This window comes from Crocodylus siamensis, chromosome 7, assembly GCF_052110815.1.
Source record: "Crocodylus siamensis isolate JL-2025a chromosome 7, ASM5211081v1, whole genome shotgun sequence".
In the NCBI taxonomy this organism is placed as follows: Eukaryota; Metazoa; Chordata; order Crocodylia; family Crocodylidae; genus Crocodylus; species Crocodylus siamensis.
Window position 1 is genome coordinate 13,188,094 of NC_143401.1, and position 18,047 is coordinate 13,206,140.

Below are 18,047 nucleotides of genomic sequence, written 5' to 3' on the forward strand. Positions count from 1 at the left end.
TTGTCTCAGTCACTCTGAATCCTATCTCTGCTCTCCAGTGTATCTACTATTCCCCCCCATCTTGGTGTCATATGAAAACTTGCTGAGGGTGTACTCTGTGCCATCTTTCAGGTTGTCAATGAAGACATTGAGCAAAACCAGCCTGAAGGCCAACCCTTGGGGCACTCCACTTGATACCAGCTGCCAACTAGAGATTGAGCCATTGATTACTACTCTCTGAGCCTGATGCTTCAGCCAGTTTTCTATCTACCTTACAGGCCATTCATCCAGCCCATTTTTCCTTAGCTTGCCTGCAACGTTGTGGGATTCCATATCAAAAGCCTAGCTAAAATCAAGGTACACCACATTCACTGGTCTCCCTGCATCCACATAGCCAGTCACCTTGTCACAGAAGACAATCATGTTGGTCAGGCTGACAATCAAATCAAAACTACTTCCATCCAGGTTTATCTTAAACCAGATTTGGCCATTTTGAAAGTAGTTTACATGCTTCTGTTGTGTTACAGATTTGAACTGATTTCCAATCACTTATACCAGTTTATGTGTAATGTCTGTCCCTAGCCCTTAATTATCACATTAGCACTTAGAAGCCAACCAGATTTGCCCAGTGTGCTACGTGCTGTATGGTGACAGGAAAAATAACAGCCATTGCCCCAGGGTGCTCATAGTCTAAATTAACATGTTGGTATTAAAAGCAGAAAGGAGCAGCAGATGCCAATTAATAGTCTTCATCTAGAGTTTACAGTGGAAAATGCTCTCCAGTACTAGGCCATCTCAGTACTGGGAGCATGGGCCAAATGAATCCCCGATGTAACTTCACTGATTTTACCTACTATCAAAAATTTCTTCCTGTCCACCATTTATATTGCCATTTCGTTAGCAATAGCCACCCAAATATTCACCTCCTACGGCAGAGGACAGATATTCAGCGTTTTAATTTCTAGCCAAGTCATGGGGACTGAGGGAAGAGGGAATTTTGTGCTCTGGATAATAAATGTCTTTGCCAGAACACCATGGAAGGGTAAAGTAGTATTTTGGATGTATTTGTTTCATAGCCATCTCTGCATATGTAATTGCACTGTATGCCCTTGAATTTACATACAAGACTTAAAATACAATTAATTTTTGGCAACCAGCAAAGCCCGAATGAAGCTAATCCCTTTAGATTTTGCATTCTTATCTCATTTTAACATTTATCTAGTTAAGCTTAATGGGCAGGGGAAAGGAAGGAAGTCAATTGCTCTTATCTGAAAAGATGTTTCTCTCACTGAAAAATATTCAGCTTCTGGAAGGCATAAGGCAATGCTAAACAGGAGAGTTTCAGATCAGAGGGGGGCAACGAGGAAGTACGAGGAGAAAGGAGGTTCCACCCCATCCTTTCACCAGCTTACTACAAAATCCTATTTGGCTCTCGAGTGAAAATGAATGGGGTGGGTCTGCTTCTGCTGATCTAGGGGATTGTTATCAGCCTTCAAACAACAGACCATACTAATGAGTGGAGCCACAGCGGAGAGGCAGATTCAAACTGCACGTGCTGGAACAGCTGAGCGGTGTCTCAGGACAGGAGCAGCACGGCGTGTACCGCATCAGGACAGGCTGCGCTCCCCGCTGCAGAGCACTCAATCTTCTCCTTCATCCGAGGGAGTATCGTAGTGTATCTCTTCAGAGTGGACGATTCCCTGCTCCTGAGTCATACCTGCCCCAGCCCAGCTTACTGCAGAGCTCGTTGGTTCAGATGAGTTTCTCTTTAAAGCAACAGACTGGGTCTCAAGCACGTCCCCAAGTCCCTGTCGCTTTATACCCTGCCCCGGGACAGCCTTCATGCTATGGTAGATATCATAGAGGACATTACAGTTTTCTGCTACCCTGTCCCCTGTTGATACACAACTGGATGTGTTTGGGTCCTCTATTTTTCTCTTCAACATAAAAGGCATCTGGTTTCGTATCAATAGAGGACAGAGGACAACCGGACAGGCCACCTACTTCAGCCGCCCACAACTCCCAGAGGTAAACAGGAGCCCAAGCCTCCTCTCCTCTCATTTCCCTCCCAGCAAAGCTTCATTTCTCCTTCATTCTCCCCAGAACCATCCAGTTAGGGGCTGGCATCAACATCGCCTGGAGGCTAAGCCCTGCCCTATATCCCTTTTCAGAGCTGTACTTTTCTGTTTCTTCCTGGGCTCCTGTGAGGAGTCAGGGCAGCAGGCAGGCTAAGCTACCTCCAGCTGGTCCCGGTTACTTGATTTGCCCTGGCTGCCTAATCACCCCCAGCTGCCTGCGTGAGCACGGCCAACTGCTTGTAGGCAGCAGTGCCCAGCAGGCAGCTCCCCAGGATAGATGTTTCTTTGACCAGACTTGGGCTTTTTGTGCTTTGTTCCCTGCATCCTACCTGTTTGTTTCTAGTTTCCTTTTTCCTGAGCCTTGCTTCCTAGCTTCATTCTTGTGTTTTATTTCTGCCTATTGTTTCCTGGCTCCTGCCTGCTGGCTCCAGCCCAGACCCCTTTTGCTCCAGATTGCTCTGCTGGCTCCTTGGTCCCTATGTTCTGATAGGGGACAGCCCATGGCTCAGTCTGGTGATCTGGTCCTGTACAGCTACAGCTCTAGCTATAATGGCCTTGCTCCAGACACCTGCTTCCCCTGACTTGAGGGGATGGCCCACATCCCGGTGCCTTATGCACCTCCTGACCTACCTGCTCTGGGTCCTCTGACTGTAGGGGAATCCTTGCTTCCTGACCTCTGTGTTCCTCAATCCCTGGGCTGTGACCCTCTAGGCAAGCCCTGACTGCCTATGTCCCAGTTGTACCCCTGGGAGCAACCATATTTACCTCCCTCCACAAAACCTTGGTGACAGTTGCCCAACTGACAGACAGAGATGTGGGGCAGAAAATTTTCCAGTGCTTAATTTTTCCCTGGGAAATTTTCCATTTCTAAAAATTCATTGTTTCATAAAATTCATTAGTAACCATGAATGGATGCCAATACAATATTAGGCAAGCTTGGCATTTTCAAAGTTGTAATTAATGGTTTTCAGGTGATTATTCCTAGGAAGTGTGTGAGAGAGTACATATAAGTTTTCTTGAATTGTAAACAGGAGGGTAAATACACTCGCATAATAATCCAAACCAAAAATCAAGTTATGAATTCACCTAATTGGCTGTGAAGGCAAATGAAAACCAAAGCACGGCATATCATGTACAGTTCTTTGGGTGTGTGAAAATTAGTGCCTACAGTTTTCAGTGCCTTCGTTGTTTTTTTCCCTTAAATTTAAGCAAACAGTATACGGGAAATGCATGCTGTTGTTTACTGTCTTTACATTTTTACAAATATTCCAATAAAATAGTTTCTTTCCACATAAAGCTTTGAATTTGTTTGAAAATTTAAACCACATTAAGTGTGCTGTATTATTTTTTTTTCCTAATCAAATATTTCCATTCAAATACTTTTTTAGTTTTGTTTACTAAATATAAGTCAAATAAACATGCTAAATCTGATCACGCTCTGTTTAGGGCATTGGAAAATTTTCCCGAAGACCCACATCTCTGCTGGCAGGTGGGCTTGGCAAGGGGGAATGAGACGCACCGAAACTTAGCTTGGAATGACTTTTCCACATGCCGAGGGGAGCTGTGCTTGTGCTAGGGCAAGCACCCTTCCCAGCCTCCTTTCTGCTTAGCATAGTGACTGGGTCCTGAGAACTGAAGGTCTTGATTTACCTTAGAGCATGAGTGGCAAAAGCAGGGCAAGCCTCTTTCCACAATGCCTCACACTAACCTGTAGGGAAGCTGGTAAAGGGGAGAGGGGATTCAGTCTCCAGCGCTCTGTTAATGTGGTCGTTGTGATGGAGGTTTGTCCTACAAGGAGCTAGCTAAGAGTCACTGCACTCCCACCGTGATGTGGTGGTGAGGACTTTGACTCAACCCCTTCAGGGCACGGGTTCTGAGACTGAGGTCCCTGGCTGGTTCACAGATCACATCATCCACCTGCCCTTTTCCTGATTAAAGATTTGATCGTAAGAGTGCACGACGGGCTGTGGGGAATTGTAGGGGCGACTGGGCCACTTGTCCCAAATGTCTGGGACCCACTGTTCTACAGAATGTAGACACCTACCTCCCATTGATTAAAATTAAAGTCCAATTACAATGGGCTGTGGACAATCAAATTAACTTCAAGATACTTGGCACTGGACAAAAAAACCAACAAATGTACAAGTAAAAAATCAGGACAGCTGGCCTAATAGCAGTCTTGCTGAGAAGGATCTAGGCATTACTGTGGATTACAAACTAAACATGAGCCCACTATGTGATACAAAAAAGATGAATGTCATCTTGGGTTAGATTAACAGAAACAACAGATTCAATATGTGTGAAGTAAAAGCACCACTCTGCTTGGTACTAGCTGGGCTAACCTGGCATACTGAGTCCGGTTTTGGGCACCACACTTTAGAAAGTCTGGGGACAAATGAAAGAGGATCTAAAGGAGAGCAATGGGGATCATCATCAGGGGCTTGGAAAGCAAGTCATTTGAAGAAAGGGTAAGGGAGTTGGAAATGTTTAGTCCGGAGAAAAAATTAAGAAGTGATGTAAGAGTTTTCAACTATCTGACAGCAAACAATTGTTCTCCCTGGCCATTGGAGACAAAACCAGAAGCAATGGATTTAAACCACATGAAGGTAGATTCAAGTTAAGCCCAAGGAAAAACTTCCTAAATGTCAGAGCAGCTAAATACTGGAACAAGTTGCCTGGGGGACATTGCAGGGTCCCCTTCACTGAAGGACTTTAACACAAAGCTGTCTTAGGGATCTGTTAAGAGTGGTTTAGGCATAGTACAACTGCCCCCCTCCCACCCCCAGTCGGGAGTTGAACTAGATGATCCTCATGCTCTTTTCCAGCCCTATGATTCAGTGGAAGTTAGGTACCTTTCAGGATTTGGTCCTTCCTGCTGTGGTGGGATGGGGAACAGCAACCTAGAGGTGAAAGTCTGTAAGACTGACAGCTCCTCAGCTATCCTTGTCCCTACACTTTTCCCTCCTTGGGTTAGTTCATGCGTACCCTTGGACCCCACGCAAGGGAGAGACTTACGTGTACAAAGGCTGTAGCTGTAAGTGTGATGTCTTCTGTGGAGCCTGATAGCCGTATGAATCGAATCCTCCAATGAAGTCAACTGGGGAAAGAAAGAGACTACGTGAGTGGCTGCCAGCGGGGAGCCGAGGCAGCACAGCTGGCCAGTACCAGAAGACTTGCAGCCGGAGAAAGAGAAGCCAGCAGCTTCCTGTCCGGTCTCATGCCCTTTTCTCCATCAGTGGATCAGGTCTTCAATGTTGGGACTTTTCTTGGCAGGCTTAAGGTGATCCTACAATGGCAGTTTCAGACCAGGAACAGGCATCAGCGCTCTCCAGAACCCGCCTACTATCTGCTGTGCGTGTATGAGTGTGAGAGGGAGAAAGGGATTGTCTGAGGATGAATGTATGAGCGAGTGTGTCTTCTGGTGAAAGAGAGTGTGTCCGCATGTGTGTGTGTTTGTGTCAATGTTGATCTGAATGTGGGGGTGTTCGTGTGTGCATTGGAGTGTGTATGTGTGAGTTTGGGGCTGAAAGGGTCTGTGTGTGAGCAAGTGTCCGAGTGTGAATGGATGTGTGTTTGTGGGTGAACAAGATTATTTCTGAGTGTGTATGAGAGGGCGTGGCTGAGGGTGAGAGTTAGTGTGTGTAAATGTGAGAGGGTGTTAGTCAGGCTGCCTGTTTGTGAATCTAAGTTTGTGAGCAAATATGTAAGTAAGACTGAGTCTGTGACTCCGGGGGCCAGATCCTATTCCCCCTATTAGGCACATAAGGTGACTTAGGCACTTAAGTGTGACTCCGTTCCACCCGCTCAAGTCCCTGAAAAATAGCTGCTGAAAAGGTGAGTGGATCCTTCTCCTCCTCGTTGCTTTGTTGTCTCAGTTTTAAGGGTCAGAGGATGGTGTGTTACAAAGGTAGATTCATTAATGGGTTTTCAGTACTTGAACTGAGGTGAATGGAATCACAGTTAGGTGCCTAAGTACACTTAGAAACTTAATATATGGAACCAAATCTGGCCCCATGGTGTGTGTAACTGTGACTGGGAAAAGCTAGTGACTAATTCAGTGGTTCTTAACCTTTTTACATTCAAAACACTCTTCGACAGACTTAAGGCACCTCTCAGAAAATCCCAGCTCTTAGTTTTCATTCTTTTTTTGATTACAGAAAAATAATAGAGTGATTCTTCTGTTGCAGGGATCTCAGACAGGTCACAGCAGGTCAGAATGGTTTTAACACTATGGATTTCTATATGAAAACTCTGGGTGTATCTTGTGAACCATGTTTGCACACCTAATGGTGCTAACATTGTGTGGCCCACTGAGAATCACTGGACTAATTCAACAAAATCAGTCCAGGGCAAATACTGGCCTCCCTTCCATAATCTCCTCTGTCCAGGCAAAACTGCCACGATCACTCCACTGGGCAAATGACTGTTGGACATCATGTGTGTCCTGCATGTACAGGTAGGGTACTTTGGACTTAGTTCTCTCCAAATCTCTCGGTAAATCTGGAATGACCCCACTAGAGTCAGAGCATCCCCAGAACAGACACACCAAGCACGTGAGGAATCTGTCCCAATAAGCCTGTGCATGGAGCCCGCTGGTGCTGAGTGGCGTGTGGGAGTGCCTTTGCCATTGCCCAGGAAGAAGATAAATGTAGAAAAGGAACTGGACTGACTTGAAAATATCCCTCTGGCTCTTTTTTACTCAGCACAATAGACCTTGCATTTCTTGCTGGACAAAATGGGTAAAATTACCCTATCATTGTCTCCAAAGTGAGCATTTAAGGAAAATTATGGGTGACTTAAGTCTCATTTAAAGTGTGTAATTTAGGGGAATTACAGACACCAATATATCAGTTTTCTTTTCTGCGATGGTTGTGATTTCCATCCAACAGATTAATCCACTTTCAGACGGCATTTATACCGGGAGCCTGGTTATTGTTTTAGAGTCCATTACCTGGTCTGTAAGCCCCGTGGGGCACTCACCAGAATAAACAATGCACATGTCTGCTCCACAGTGGAAGGGAAATGGATATGCAAACTGGGCAGCTTGCCTCTTGTGCAAGTTAGAAGGTCCCTCAGGGCAGGCAGTGTTTGGAGGCAATGGGAAGTGGGCCTTACTGTAGAGAGAAAATGCATCTAGATAAAGGGGCAGACGTGGGCTCTCTGGTGCACAGAACAGATCCTGACTGATAGTCTTCTTCCCCTGTAGTGTTGGCATTTCTCACTGGAAGGGCAGACTTTTGCAGTCCAATTGCAGAGAAAAATTCCTACCGATGTTTACAAGAGCTGCTGCTTTTTGCATTGGGAAGAGGCCAGCAGTGTTTCTCTCAGGAACACATAACACACACACACCTACCCACACCTCCACACACACTGTGAAGACATACTTTGAAGCTGCTGAAAAAAGATTCAGTGGGTTTTATTGCCTTACTAAGACAGAGGCTCACTTCAGGCAAAGTGGAAGGGGATTTTCTGAGAAAAGAAGGATCTAGGGCACATCCCCATGAGTGCACATGTGTGTTTCCCTGGGGACAACTGGCAGTGGCACATATTTGTGGTACTGCTAGTTGTCCCCAGGGAATGCCCCTGCGCACACGCTCTGGCACACGGCAAATTGCCCCAGGTAGAGTAAAGGGAGACAGGGGCCAGCACCTGGCCTGGCCCCAGCAGCTTTACCTGGGATCCTGGGGGCTTCCCAGGGCTGCAGCAGGAGTGATCTGGGTGTGCGGAGCCTGGCTGGCAGCCCGAGTGTGGCTCTGGCTGGTCTGGCTCCCCTTTCAGGTGGTGCATGCTGCTGCCACATGCACTGTGCCATTTTTTTTTCTCTGCGTGTTTTTTAGATACCAGGATTTCCTGGTATCTAATTTCGGCTCCGCACTGCGAATATGCAGTGCAGAGAACCTATTCACACGTGCCATATGTGTTTTGTGGCACCTCAAAAGCCTTTGAGGCACCGCAAATTGCGCACTTCCCACTTGTGAGGATGTGCCTCTAGTGGGTGGGCTAAGCAGAGAGAAGGGAGGAGCCCCTACAAGCTTCTGAGCCTGGAGAGAGGATCTGAGCTGAATTTTTACTACCTGAGTGTTTCCTGTGCTGAAAATGCCACGGCCAAGATCAGGGATGAGTTTGGGTGCTGTACATGGAGAACATCCTGGGAAAGGTGCTTGTTCAGTTTTATACGAACAAGGATGTCACTGACCTAAACTAGCATTAGAGTAATAGTTCAGCACTTAGGTGAGAGGCAAGTTTTTCTATTGGACCAGCTTTTGAATGCAAAACATTTGAAGCTTTTGAATGCAAAAGCTTGACTTAAGGTCTTGACTTAAACTAGACTTTTCCTAGCAACTGACACCTTGCACCTCTCTAGCTGCTTTCAACCTGAGCTGTTACAGCCCTTTACAAATAGTCATGATCTACGATGATCTAATTCCCCTATTGTCCCGTGTGATAAAAGCTGCTGTGGCTGCCCCCACCGTAGAAATGACATGGGGAGTGGAATGGATTTCTCTACGCTTACAGAGCAAGTTATTAAGACAACCAGCAATTTCAATGTCCACCATTTCCTCTACACATTAGACCCCTTGCCTTACTGAATGCAGCAGGGACCGCAGTTCTTTTTATTACTGCAAGCTATTGTGTGTAGTTCAGTTGTGCCTGGTCCAAGTCACAAAATGTGACACTGTGTTAGGGACTGTACAGGTACAGAGCTTAGAAATCATCCTTGCCCCAGAGTTAAAAATGAAGGTAGACAATGTGACTCTATTTACAAACCATAAAGTACCATATATGCTTATGGGACCCTATGAGAGTTTTATAATAACAATGGCAAAAACCAGTGGTGCCTTTGCAATACTAGAGCATCTACTGGAAGAAGGTATGCTCCTGAAATCCACTGATGTTTCTGAACCCCTGAGTTGCTTCATCCTTCTAATTCTCCTCTGAAAATGCCTCTCTCTGGTGACTCTCTCCGCATGGACTGGGGACACTATGTTAAAAATATGTCATATTTTGTTATTCCTTTAATCACTTTTGGCTTTGCCACTTAATTCTTCCTACTGAAATACAGGGGAGGAATTATACTCCAGAGTCCTTTATGTGCTTGACACCTCAGCCCTCCCACAAATATCAGCATGAGGAATTAAGAGGTGAGATGTGTGTGAAGCTTGTGTGAAATGTGCAGCTGCTCAACAATGCTACAAAAACTGTTGGCCACAGAAACCATATTTAACCAAATGAGGCTCATTCCTATCTTCCCTGTGTTGTGGCATCTCAGAGACACTCCAAGAGCTGTGGTGTGGCCAGTCCCTCTTAAAATAAATATATAAATCGTTTAAGAAGCACTGAACCACATGGATTATCATATTACTGTCCTGGAAATCGGAATGAAGTCAAGGGGCCCATCCTCCAAACCTATTTGTCTTTCTAACTTAATATTCAGCTAGCTCTCAATTTTGATGGCATCCATCCATTTCCAAACCTAATAAGATATTCCATTAAAAAGATGCATTTGAATCTCAGCTACAGCAGCATTAATATTAAAAGTGTATTGAATGCATGAGTTTGTTTGAATGCTGTGCACCGTATGGAATGCAAACACAGTTCAAAGGCAGCGGAGGCAGATAAGCCCCTTGCCAGATCCCAATATACATAAGCAACTTATTACAACAGGCAGTGTCCAATTTCACATGGAGATTTTTATTTTCCACTACAATGGTTTGAAATGCTTGTGGAAAGGAAAGGTAAAATGTGAGGCTGAAATGCAGTTCTGTTCCCTGTCCTAACAAAGGCTGGGGAACAATTTACACTAGTGGTGGAATTACAGCGGACAGTGAGCTGAAGAGCAGCTCAGAGTCTGGAGGGGTCTCAGGTATGGCTTGCAGCTGCCTTCACAGTGTGAGAGTCTGCTAATGAACTGCATCCTGGGACCTGCAGTCTCCTCCGTACAGTGCCCTGTAATTAAAAAGGCACGCACTTGCAGAAGCACCTCTCACTGGCCGTGTTTGGATGCCCCTTTGTTAAACAGAAGCTAGAGGCTAGCAGAGCCAGTTCTTCCTGCACTGTTGAGTTATAGCTAACACCTTGAATTTACACTGTTCAGTGATTCAGGATATGGAGGTTAATAATCCTGAACCCCAGTACCAGAGCAAGTATGGTAAAAAATAGGGCTGTGTGAAATGGCACCGTTCCATTTCTCCTTGAGTTTCGATGGTTCGAGGGAACAGTGTTTCATCTTGGATTTCATTTCGAGTCAAAACAGCCGTTCTGTTCCATTCCATGGAAACAGAAAGGCTGTTTTGACACTGTTTCAAGTTTTGCTGGCAGAGGCAGCCCAGTGGGGCTGCTTCCTGGTGCCTTGTGTTAGATTGTGCTGGGGGTTGGAGGCAGCCCAGCAGTGTGATCTAGCATGGGGGACAAGGAAGCATCCCCACTGTGCTGCCTCCCACCCCTGGCACGATCTAGCATGGGGCACCAGGAAGCTGCCCCACTGGGCTGCCTTCCACCCCGGCGCGATATAGCATGGGGTACTGGAAGGCAGCCCAGCTGGGCTGCCTCCTGTCCCCTGCCCCATCTTGCGCTAGGGATGGGAAGTCAGCCCAGCTGAACTGACTTCCCATTCCCAGCCTATGGTAGAAATATTTTGACTTTTGAAATGTTTCAACCAGCCTGGTTTTGTTTTGAGGCCATTTCCATGGTCTTTGTTTCATTCCAATTTTGCTGTTTCAACCTCAAAATTGGTCAAAACAGTGTTGGAACGAAATGGCCGGTGAAATTCCACACAGCTGTAGTAAGGAAGCTGGAATCAAAGGCTTGGCTGGACAAACAGGCAAGAGTAGGGGCTTCTCTGAATCTTTCTGGACCTATTGCTAAGATGGAGTGCTAGAGGATCAGGGAAAGCCCTGACTTAGCAGAACCTGTTCCAAACTGCTGTTGTTCTGGCTTTGCTTTGACTCTGAGATCAGTTCTTGCTCTGTCTGAAGAGCTCCTTCCTTGCTTCATAATCACAGCAAAGGAAACATGAGGCGGGATCTGAGGGAAATGGAGTTTTAAACATGGCAGTCCAGATAACTTTGTATTTGCTTATATAGTTTGGACAACTATTTTGGGACCTGGTCTGTCCTAAGGTGGCCATAATTGGCCTGACAACTGTCCTTTGCTATGCTGAGCACACCCAACTGCTACTGCTTTCTTCCACAAGAAGGGCATTGGTATCTCACCAGGGGGAGACAATGAAGTGGCTAAGATGTAAGAAGCCCAGGCCCAAAACTCTTCAAAAAGCCTCGAGGAAACAAATGCAGTAAGGTGGTAATGAATGATCCCAGTGATGAGCTAAGCCAGTCCCAGCAGGCCTTGGAGGAAGAGCTCCCATCTGGATCTGGAACAGCCTGTGTGCCCTCAGCAGGGCTTGCTTAGGGTGGCCATCATAGAGGACAGTCCCATTGTCCTCTATCCTCTATTGATATGAAACCGGATGACTTTATGTCCTCTAATGCCCTCTATTTTTCTCTTGAAGAGAAAAATAGAAGACAGAAAGGTGTCGGGTTTCGTATCAATAGAGGACAGAGTAGCAGAAAAGTGGAATGTCCTCTATTATGGCCACCCTAGGCTTGCAGGAGGGATGTTGTTTGTTAGGCAGACATACTGGGGGCCAAAAATGGGAAATAGCTTTTCTCCAAAAACATTTTCAGTTCTGAAAGTGGAAGACAAATCCCTTACGAGCTGGGGGAAACTGGAACTAACAAATAGCTTTTACTTTAGTAGGAGTTTTGGATGGGGAAATGAAGGGAGCTAAAAGGCATTAAGCAGACCACTGTCAAGCCAGGTGCTCTCAAAAGCCACCTCTTTGGCCTGATCTTGGAATGGGCCTTGGTTTGAACAGGATTGGGGTAAAGCAACTTTCTGAGGCTTTCCTACTTTGTTTGCCTTATTGGCTGGCTGCAGTAAATCACTGTTGTTTTAGTTAAACCATGCTGCTGCCTGGCTGCAATTAATTTATTGGCAGATTAGTATTTGATGCCATCGGTTGGCTATTGCTACTACTGAACACCTAACTATTGTCAGGGTGCTCATAGCTCTTGCATGGGTGTTTACAATGATTACTGTTGAATACACATCAGAATATCAGCCCCCAACTTTGCCTAAATTTCCTTTCCAAAGCTAGGGGCAAAACTAAATCGAGTGAGCTGGAATTGTAGTAGGTGTGGTCATGATTTTGCAGGTGTCCATCTTTTTGTGCTGTATAATGTTATTTCCATACAAAGTCCCTGTCATGGCATGGCGGCTTGCCTTTTGCAAGTTTGTCGTTTTACATTAATCCTTGCCAGGTCGAGGCGATATTTCATTTTGATGAGTACTCCTGAGCTCACCCAGCAGACATGCCGGAGACAGGGGAAGCAGGGCCAAGAGCTCGTTCTGGGAGTAGTTGGTGGGAGGGAAGGATAGTCTGTGGTTAGTGAGGTACCTGGGCTGTGGGAAGTCTCCATGCAGGTCCTGCTCTGCCCTACATGCTCTTTGTGAACATGGGCAAGTCATTTATTTCACCTTCATGCACCTGAGAGGATCTTTCATGTTTAAATGTTGGGCACTTATGCAGAGCTTGGATTTTACCTGCACTGACCTAGCTAGGCTCACACTGTGCTTCCCTTCTGGGCAGGCTTGGAAAGCTGCACTCTGGCCCGTAGGCTCTGGGGCAGAAATCCTAAATCCTGAAAATCCAGCTGTGGAAAAAATACTGGGGGATGGGGGATGCCTTCTATTCCAGTAACTGAGCAGCTAGGGTACTTGTTCTGCAAGCAGGAGAGCCAGGTTGTAGGCCTCTCATCCAGAGGTGGTTTAAATATGGGTCTCCTTTCCAGCAAAATGCCCTAATCATTAGGGCATGAACTACTCATGCCTCAGAGCACTTTCCAGCCTGCCTCTTGAAGCTGGCCCAGTGGAAAGCCAGGAGGCAGAGACTGGGGGACCAGAATGAGAAGAGCAAGCCAGACAAAAGATGCCTTGGTGACATGGCTCCTGCCCTCAAAGAGGGGAAGCGCCTGGTTCTGGTTCTGGCCCCTTTTCTGCAAGGTGCAAGAAAGTCACTGGTGACTCCCAGCAGATGTGCGTGTACCAGGGCAAGCCTGTTCTGACACAGACAGAATCTAAACTACATTTAGGTACCAAAAACATTTCTGTGGTTAAGTGCCACTTGGGTGGGTAGAAGTGAGATAGGATTTAGTCCTTAGCTTCTCTGTACCTCCACTGTAAATTAGGGATAATACTAGTACTCCTTCTTCTTTCCTCCTAGGGGGATAAACCCATGCAAGATTATAACGTGCTCAGAGACTGCAGTAAAGGGAGCTGTGAAGTGACCATAGATTGAATGTGCCTATGGGCATGTTTCCTGCTAACTGCCTTAGTGAGCTTCACTGTGACAACACAGCCTGTCCACTTTCTCGACCCCACATGTGTCTGATGACAAAAAGGAGAATCTAGATGGTATTACAGTGGCACTGGGCATGACCCAGTTAGCATGCCCAGGATTGAGTGGTGCTGAGCCAAACACTAGCTCTGTTGTATTTTTAAGCACTGGGTGTCAAAACGGAGAGTCCTGCCCAATGAAACTTATAAAGTACATGCCTACCCCTACCATAGTACCACTTAAAATGAATCCAAACCTCACTTTCCTTAAGGTAAAGGAGCATATCATCAGACTGTCCTTAGGGGGGAAAGTGCTGCTATTAGAAATCCCTCCAAACTGAACAGCCAGAGAGGCCTATTAAGGCACATAATACTGGGACAAAGGCTGTGGTCTTTGCTCAGACAAATCCTCAACAGCAATAAAACTGCTGTTTGCTTAGAAAACAAGGTCTGTAGGGCAGGCGCTGTCTTTCTGCTCTGAGTTTGTCTACTTTGCACCATGGTGCCCTGATGCTTGACTAGAAATCCTTGCCAATGCTGCAGTCCACATAACAAATAACTGCAGTTATTTCACAAATGCGAGCACAGAAGAAAAAGGGACTGTTCCATTGTCCTTAGAGCAGGAGATATTTTGCATAAAAATTCTTGGAAGATTTCAGCTCATGGAAACAATTTTTGCAAAAGTTAGACAAGTTTAAGGAGGGGTAAATTTCATAATATTCTACCCTCCACATCCCTCAAAATAAAACCCAAATGAACCATATTTTTAAGCTAAATATTTTACCAACATACTGCTCTAATGGCTGGGAGGACCTGTGTTATTAAGGAATTCTCTGTAGGACAGTAATGGCTCATGGACGCCCTGAGATGAGGACCTCATTGTGCTATTTCAGCTCTTTGCATAGTGGAAGTATGGAAAAGGTGTGTGTGTGCATGTGAATCCTGCAAAGACTGTCAAATAAAAAAAACCCCACAGGCTTCATCAGTACCAGGCAAACACAGTTCTGGCATGATGCAATACTGTACTTTTGTAGACTAGAATGACTTTTGGTGATCTGTCATTACATGCACGGAGGTTTTATTTGGTTCACATCCTGGAAGGCCACTGGATCTCTGGTGGCTTCTGGATGCTAAGTTTAATTGCGTGACCAAATGATTTGTGTTTCTCTGTCTGTGCTTCACTTGAAGGCTGCATCAGCCAATGTGGCACCAGGTTTCAGTGCTCCAAGGCAAGCATAGTGCAGACATGACAGTATCAGTATGTGTCATCTCTTGCAAGCTTCATTGAGAGATGAATGCAATGGCCCACCTGGTTCTTGGTATCGTGGAATAGAAAACCTGGGTGAATGGGAAGGCAGCGCAGATTTCTGGGTGAGGTTAAAGGTGTTAGTTCTTTTCTACTCTTACATAATCCTCACCATTATAATACCTGAGCACTTTCCGGAGGTGCATTAAGCAATTTGACTAATGGCTGTCACATGATTCTGATCCTACAAAGCCCTAAAGGGTAGGGGTCCTGGTGACCTACAGCTGAGCTGTTCAAGCATACAGCCTCCAAAAGGACTCTGAAGTTGTGGCTTCCTGGAGATAGCACAACCATGATACTGATACTTGGCTTTTTTTGTTTAGCCATGTTCTTCCAGAGAGCGTGTCTCCACTCTTCTGTTGTGTTGGGACTCAACTGGGTTGTATCTAGGAGTTAGCCAGTGCAACAGTGCCCTTAGCTGCATAGTGTAAAGGGCTTTTCAGCATCACGTCATCTCATAGTTCAACCCTGGAACCCAGATGCTGGACAGGGGAAGAATGCTTTAGTTTAGTTGGAACCTCTCAGTCTGATATTTCTCTGTATTTTTATTAGGAGATGATAGTGCCCAGAATGCAAAGAAGATGCTACCGCTGAACAAATACTCCTGAAATCTAAATGTCTCTCGCTTCCACTCCAGATCAGAAGCCATCAGCAAAGCCACTTCCCCCATAAAAGGAAGCAGTTCAGATTTATAGTGGAAGGCTCTTAAACGAACAGGTGCATAAACATTGATCCTGCTATAGACAAAAATATGCTGGAAGTTCCAAGTCTGCAGTCACTATTTATCATCCTATATTGATATTTTATGTGGCACTTTGCAGCACCATACATCATAGCACTGTGCTTTAAAAAGGCAGTGAATTAAACGTCCATACTATTGCACTGATGGGCCACCACTTAATTTAGCCATCTGTCAACTCTGGGCCTGAAAATCTGCCACAGAATGTTGGAAGGGGTTGTGTGAGCTAAAGGACAGGGACACTTATGCAGAAAACTACTTTGGGATTGTGCAGTCCCTCAATGGGGTCCTGATCCAAGAGCTCATTGAAATAAATGGAAAGACTCCTTTGGACTCTAATGGGAGTTGGATTGGAATCTAATGCCATGGTTAATGTTGCCAATTCTTATTGTGTAGCAATAACCATTGAGTATTATTCAGCCTCTTCATTAGAGGCAGAGCCAGTGTGGGAAGTTAGTCAAAGCACTTGATTGTCACATCAATTTCCCATTGTATTTCCTTTTAAAATTAACAAGTACAGCACTGACTGATGCTTGGGGATAGGGGCTAGAATGGGGGAAGTTTTCCCTGTGTAAAGGGCCAGCAAACAAGGCTTCTACATGACTTAAAGACCACAAAGCCCACAGCACAATAGGAGCAGCACAAGATCACACAGCCCGCCTGACATAGAGGCCAGAATAGACACTTGGGCTCTGAGACCCCCGTGCGTATCAATGAACTGTGCTGTCTCCCTCTCAACCGGTCTTTGTGAAATCTGGACCACTGTGAATGCTGGGGAGGGGAAAGGTCTGTGGTTTGGAGGAGAAGGAAGAGTGTTTCTGTGCACAGCAGAAACTGCACTGTCATTAACTAGACCTGTACTTTTATTTTGTATGTCTGGCTGCCTTGTGCTTCAGATTTGTACACTTGGTGGGGCAAGGGCTACCTTCCAAATCTGTGTATGTGCAGTGTCTGGCCTGCAAGGCCCAAACCTGGCTGAGCATTTACATGCCCCCAAAACAGAACTCATAAGTTCCTTAGTGGGTGGCCATGTCGGGGGCTTCTCATATGCCAGGGAAGCACTGATGCCATGACCGAATCCAGCTCATGCTCAGGGACAGCAAAATTGCAAACAGTGCATAACTGCCACAGATGTCACTTGGAAAACTGCCATTTGGGTGTGCAAAGTACAATAGGATTTGGCCCTTAATGATGGGGTTTTCCCCCCTGCTCCTACTGCAGACCTTCCCTGTTCCCTGCATTGTTCTGGGTCTCGCTTCCTGCTTCTCCTGTCACCTGAACTGACTGGAGGGAGGCTGATCAGGCAGAGAGGGGGCTGGACCCATCTCATCTTCTTCTTCTATTTCTCAGACACCCTGTGACAGGGCATTATTCAAAATAAGAGGTCTCGACTTGGGGCTCGAGAAGGATGTCAGGCAAGGAAGCAGGCCTTGGTTCTGTGATGGATTAGGTCTCAGCCTTGGTCCTAGCACCTCCTTCAACCTGGAAACCAGAGAGAAGAGGCTCATGCTGCATTTCCCTCTCATTAGCCCTGACACTTGCTGCATTGCACAGTGGCCATGCACACCCATGTAACACATTATCCCTGATTATTTTGCAATGCTCCCGCTCACCCTCTGTGACTAATAGCAAAAGCACTTACAGCTGTCTTCTTCCTCCATAAACACTTTGCTGACATAGCAGGCATAGACAAATCCGAAGAGCTTCAAAACAAAAACAGAGAGAAAAGCAGATTATTTGGAAAGCAAGAAATGTGAAACCAAGGAGATAGCAAGGGTCAGAGCCAGGCAGGCTCTCCAGCACAAATCATTTATCCGGGGCATTTAGTGTCCTTATCCTGCACACATGCTCCCTGTGAACAGATTTAGAAGATTGCAGATTCATTGGTAAATTTCTGGGCAACATTCTCATTGTAAAGACTGGGGTCTTACAGCCCACATCTTTGCACTCTTAACCCTATCAGCTACAGCCCAGCTTATTATTGGCATTATGGTGGTGGAAGAGAGTGACTGAGAACAGTGCCCCTTGTGCTGAGTGTTGGGTGAATGCTGAGTGGTGCTTAGGCCTTGTGTGGTCTCTCTGTATACCGTGATTTTTACCCTTTGCTGCCTCTTTCAATCCTGATCAGGGTAGGTGACCCTGTAGCATTATTCCTGCACTCTGGTTAGATGTCCAGAAACCAATCTGAGATGAACCTTGTGTCCTTCAGCAAGGCTTCATCGCTTTACTGAGAGGGACATGTCACCAGGTCATGCCAAAAATGGCTCTTGGAAGTCAATCGGAAAGGTCAGCGACAGCACTTGGCTCTCACAAGCTGACAATGCTCTGTTGGGTCTAGTTCAGTCCCTTCGGTACTTCACATCCCCGATGTGTGGTCCGTGAAGCCTGAAGTGGGAAACATGGCTGGAATCCATTCCTCCATGTGCCTTTTCATGCAGCTATCTGCAGGCAGTCCCTTTATCTGATCACTTAAAACTAAACTGTATGAAGCTCAGGGAGACTCATGGTACGGGCTGATCCTACACTTACTGTGGGAACGGACCCAATGGAG

At 46.0% G+C, this 18,047-nt stretch overlaps 1 protein-coding gene across 2 annotated transcripts in view; it reads right to left on the reverse strand.

Moving 5' to 3' along the window:
• The window catches only part of NKAIN1 (sodium/potassium transporting ATPase interacting 1), a 221,563-nt gene that overhangs the window by 30,076 nt on the left and 173,440 nt on the right, over positions 1 to 18,047 (reverse strand). For both annotated transcript variants that reach the window (XM_090057909.1, XM_090057908.1), the window contains 2 exons: positions 17,139 to 17,199; positions 5,073 to 5,154 (listed from right to left, as the gene is read on the reverse strand). In XM_090057909.1, coding sequence (XP_089914035.1) covers positions 5,073 to 5,154; positions 17,139 to 17,199 — 143 coding nt within the window. The remainder of the gene's footprint in view (positions 1 to 5,072; positions 5,155 to 17,138; positions 17,200 to 18,047) is intronic.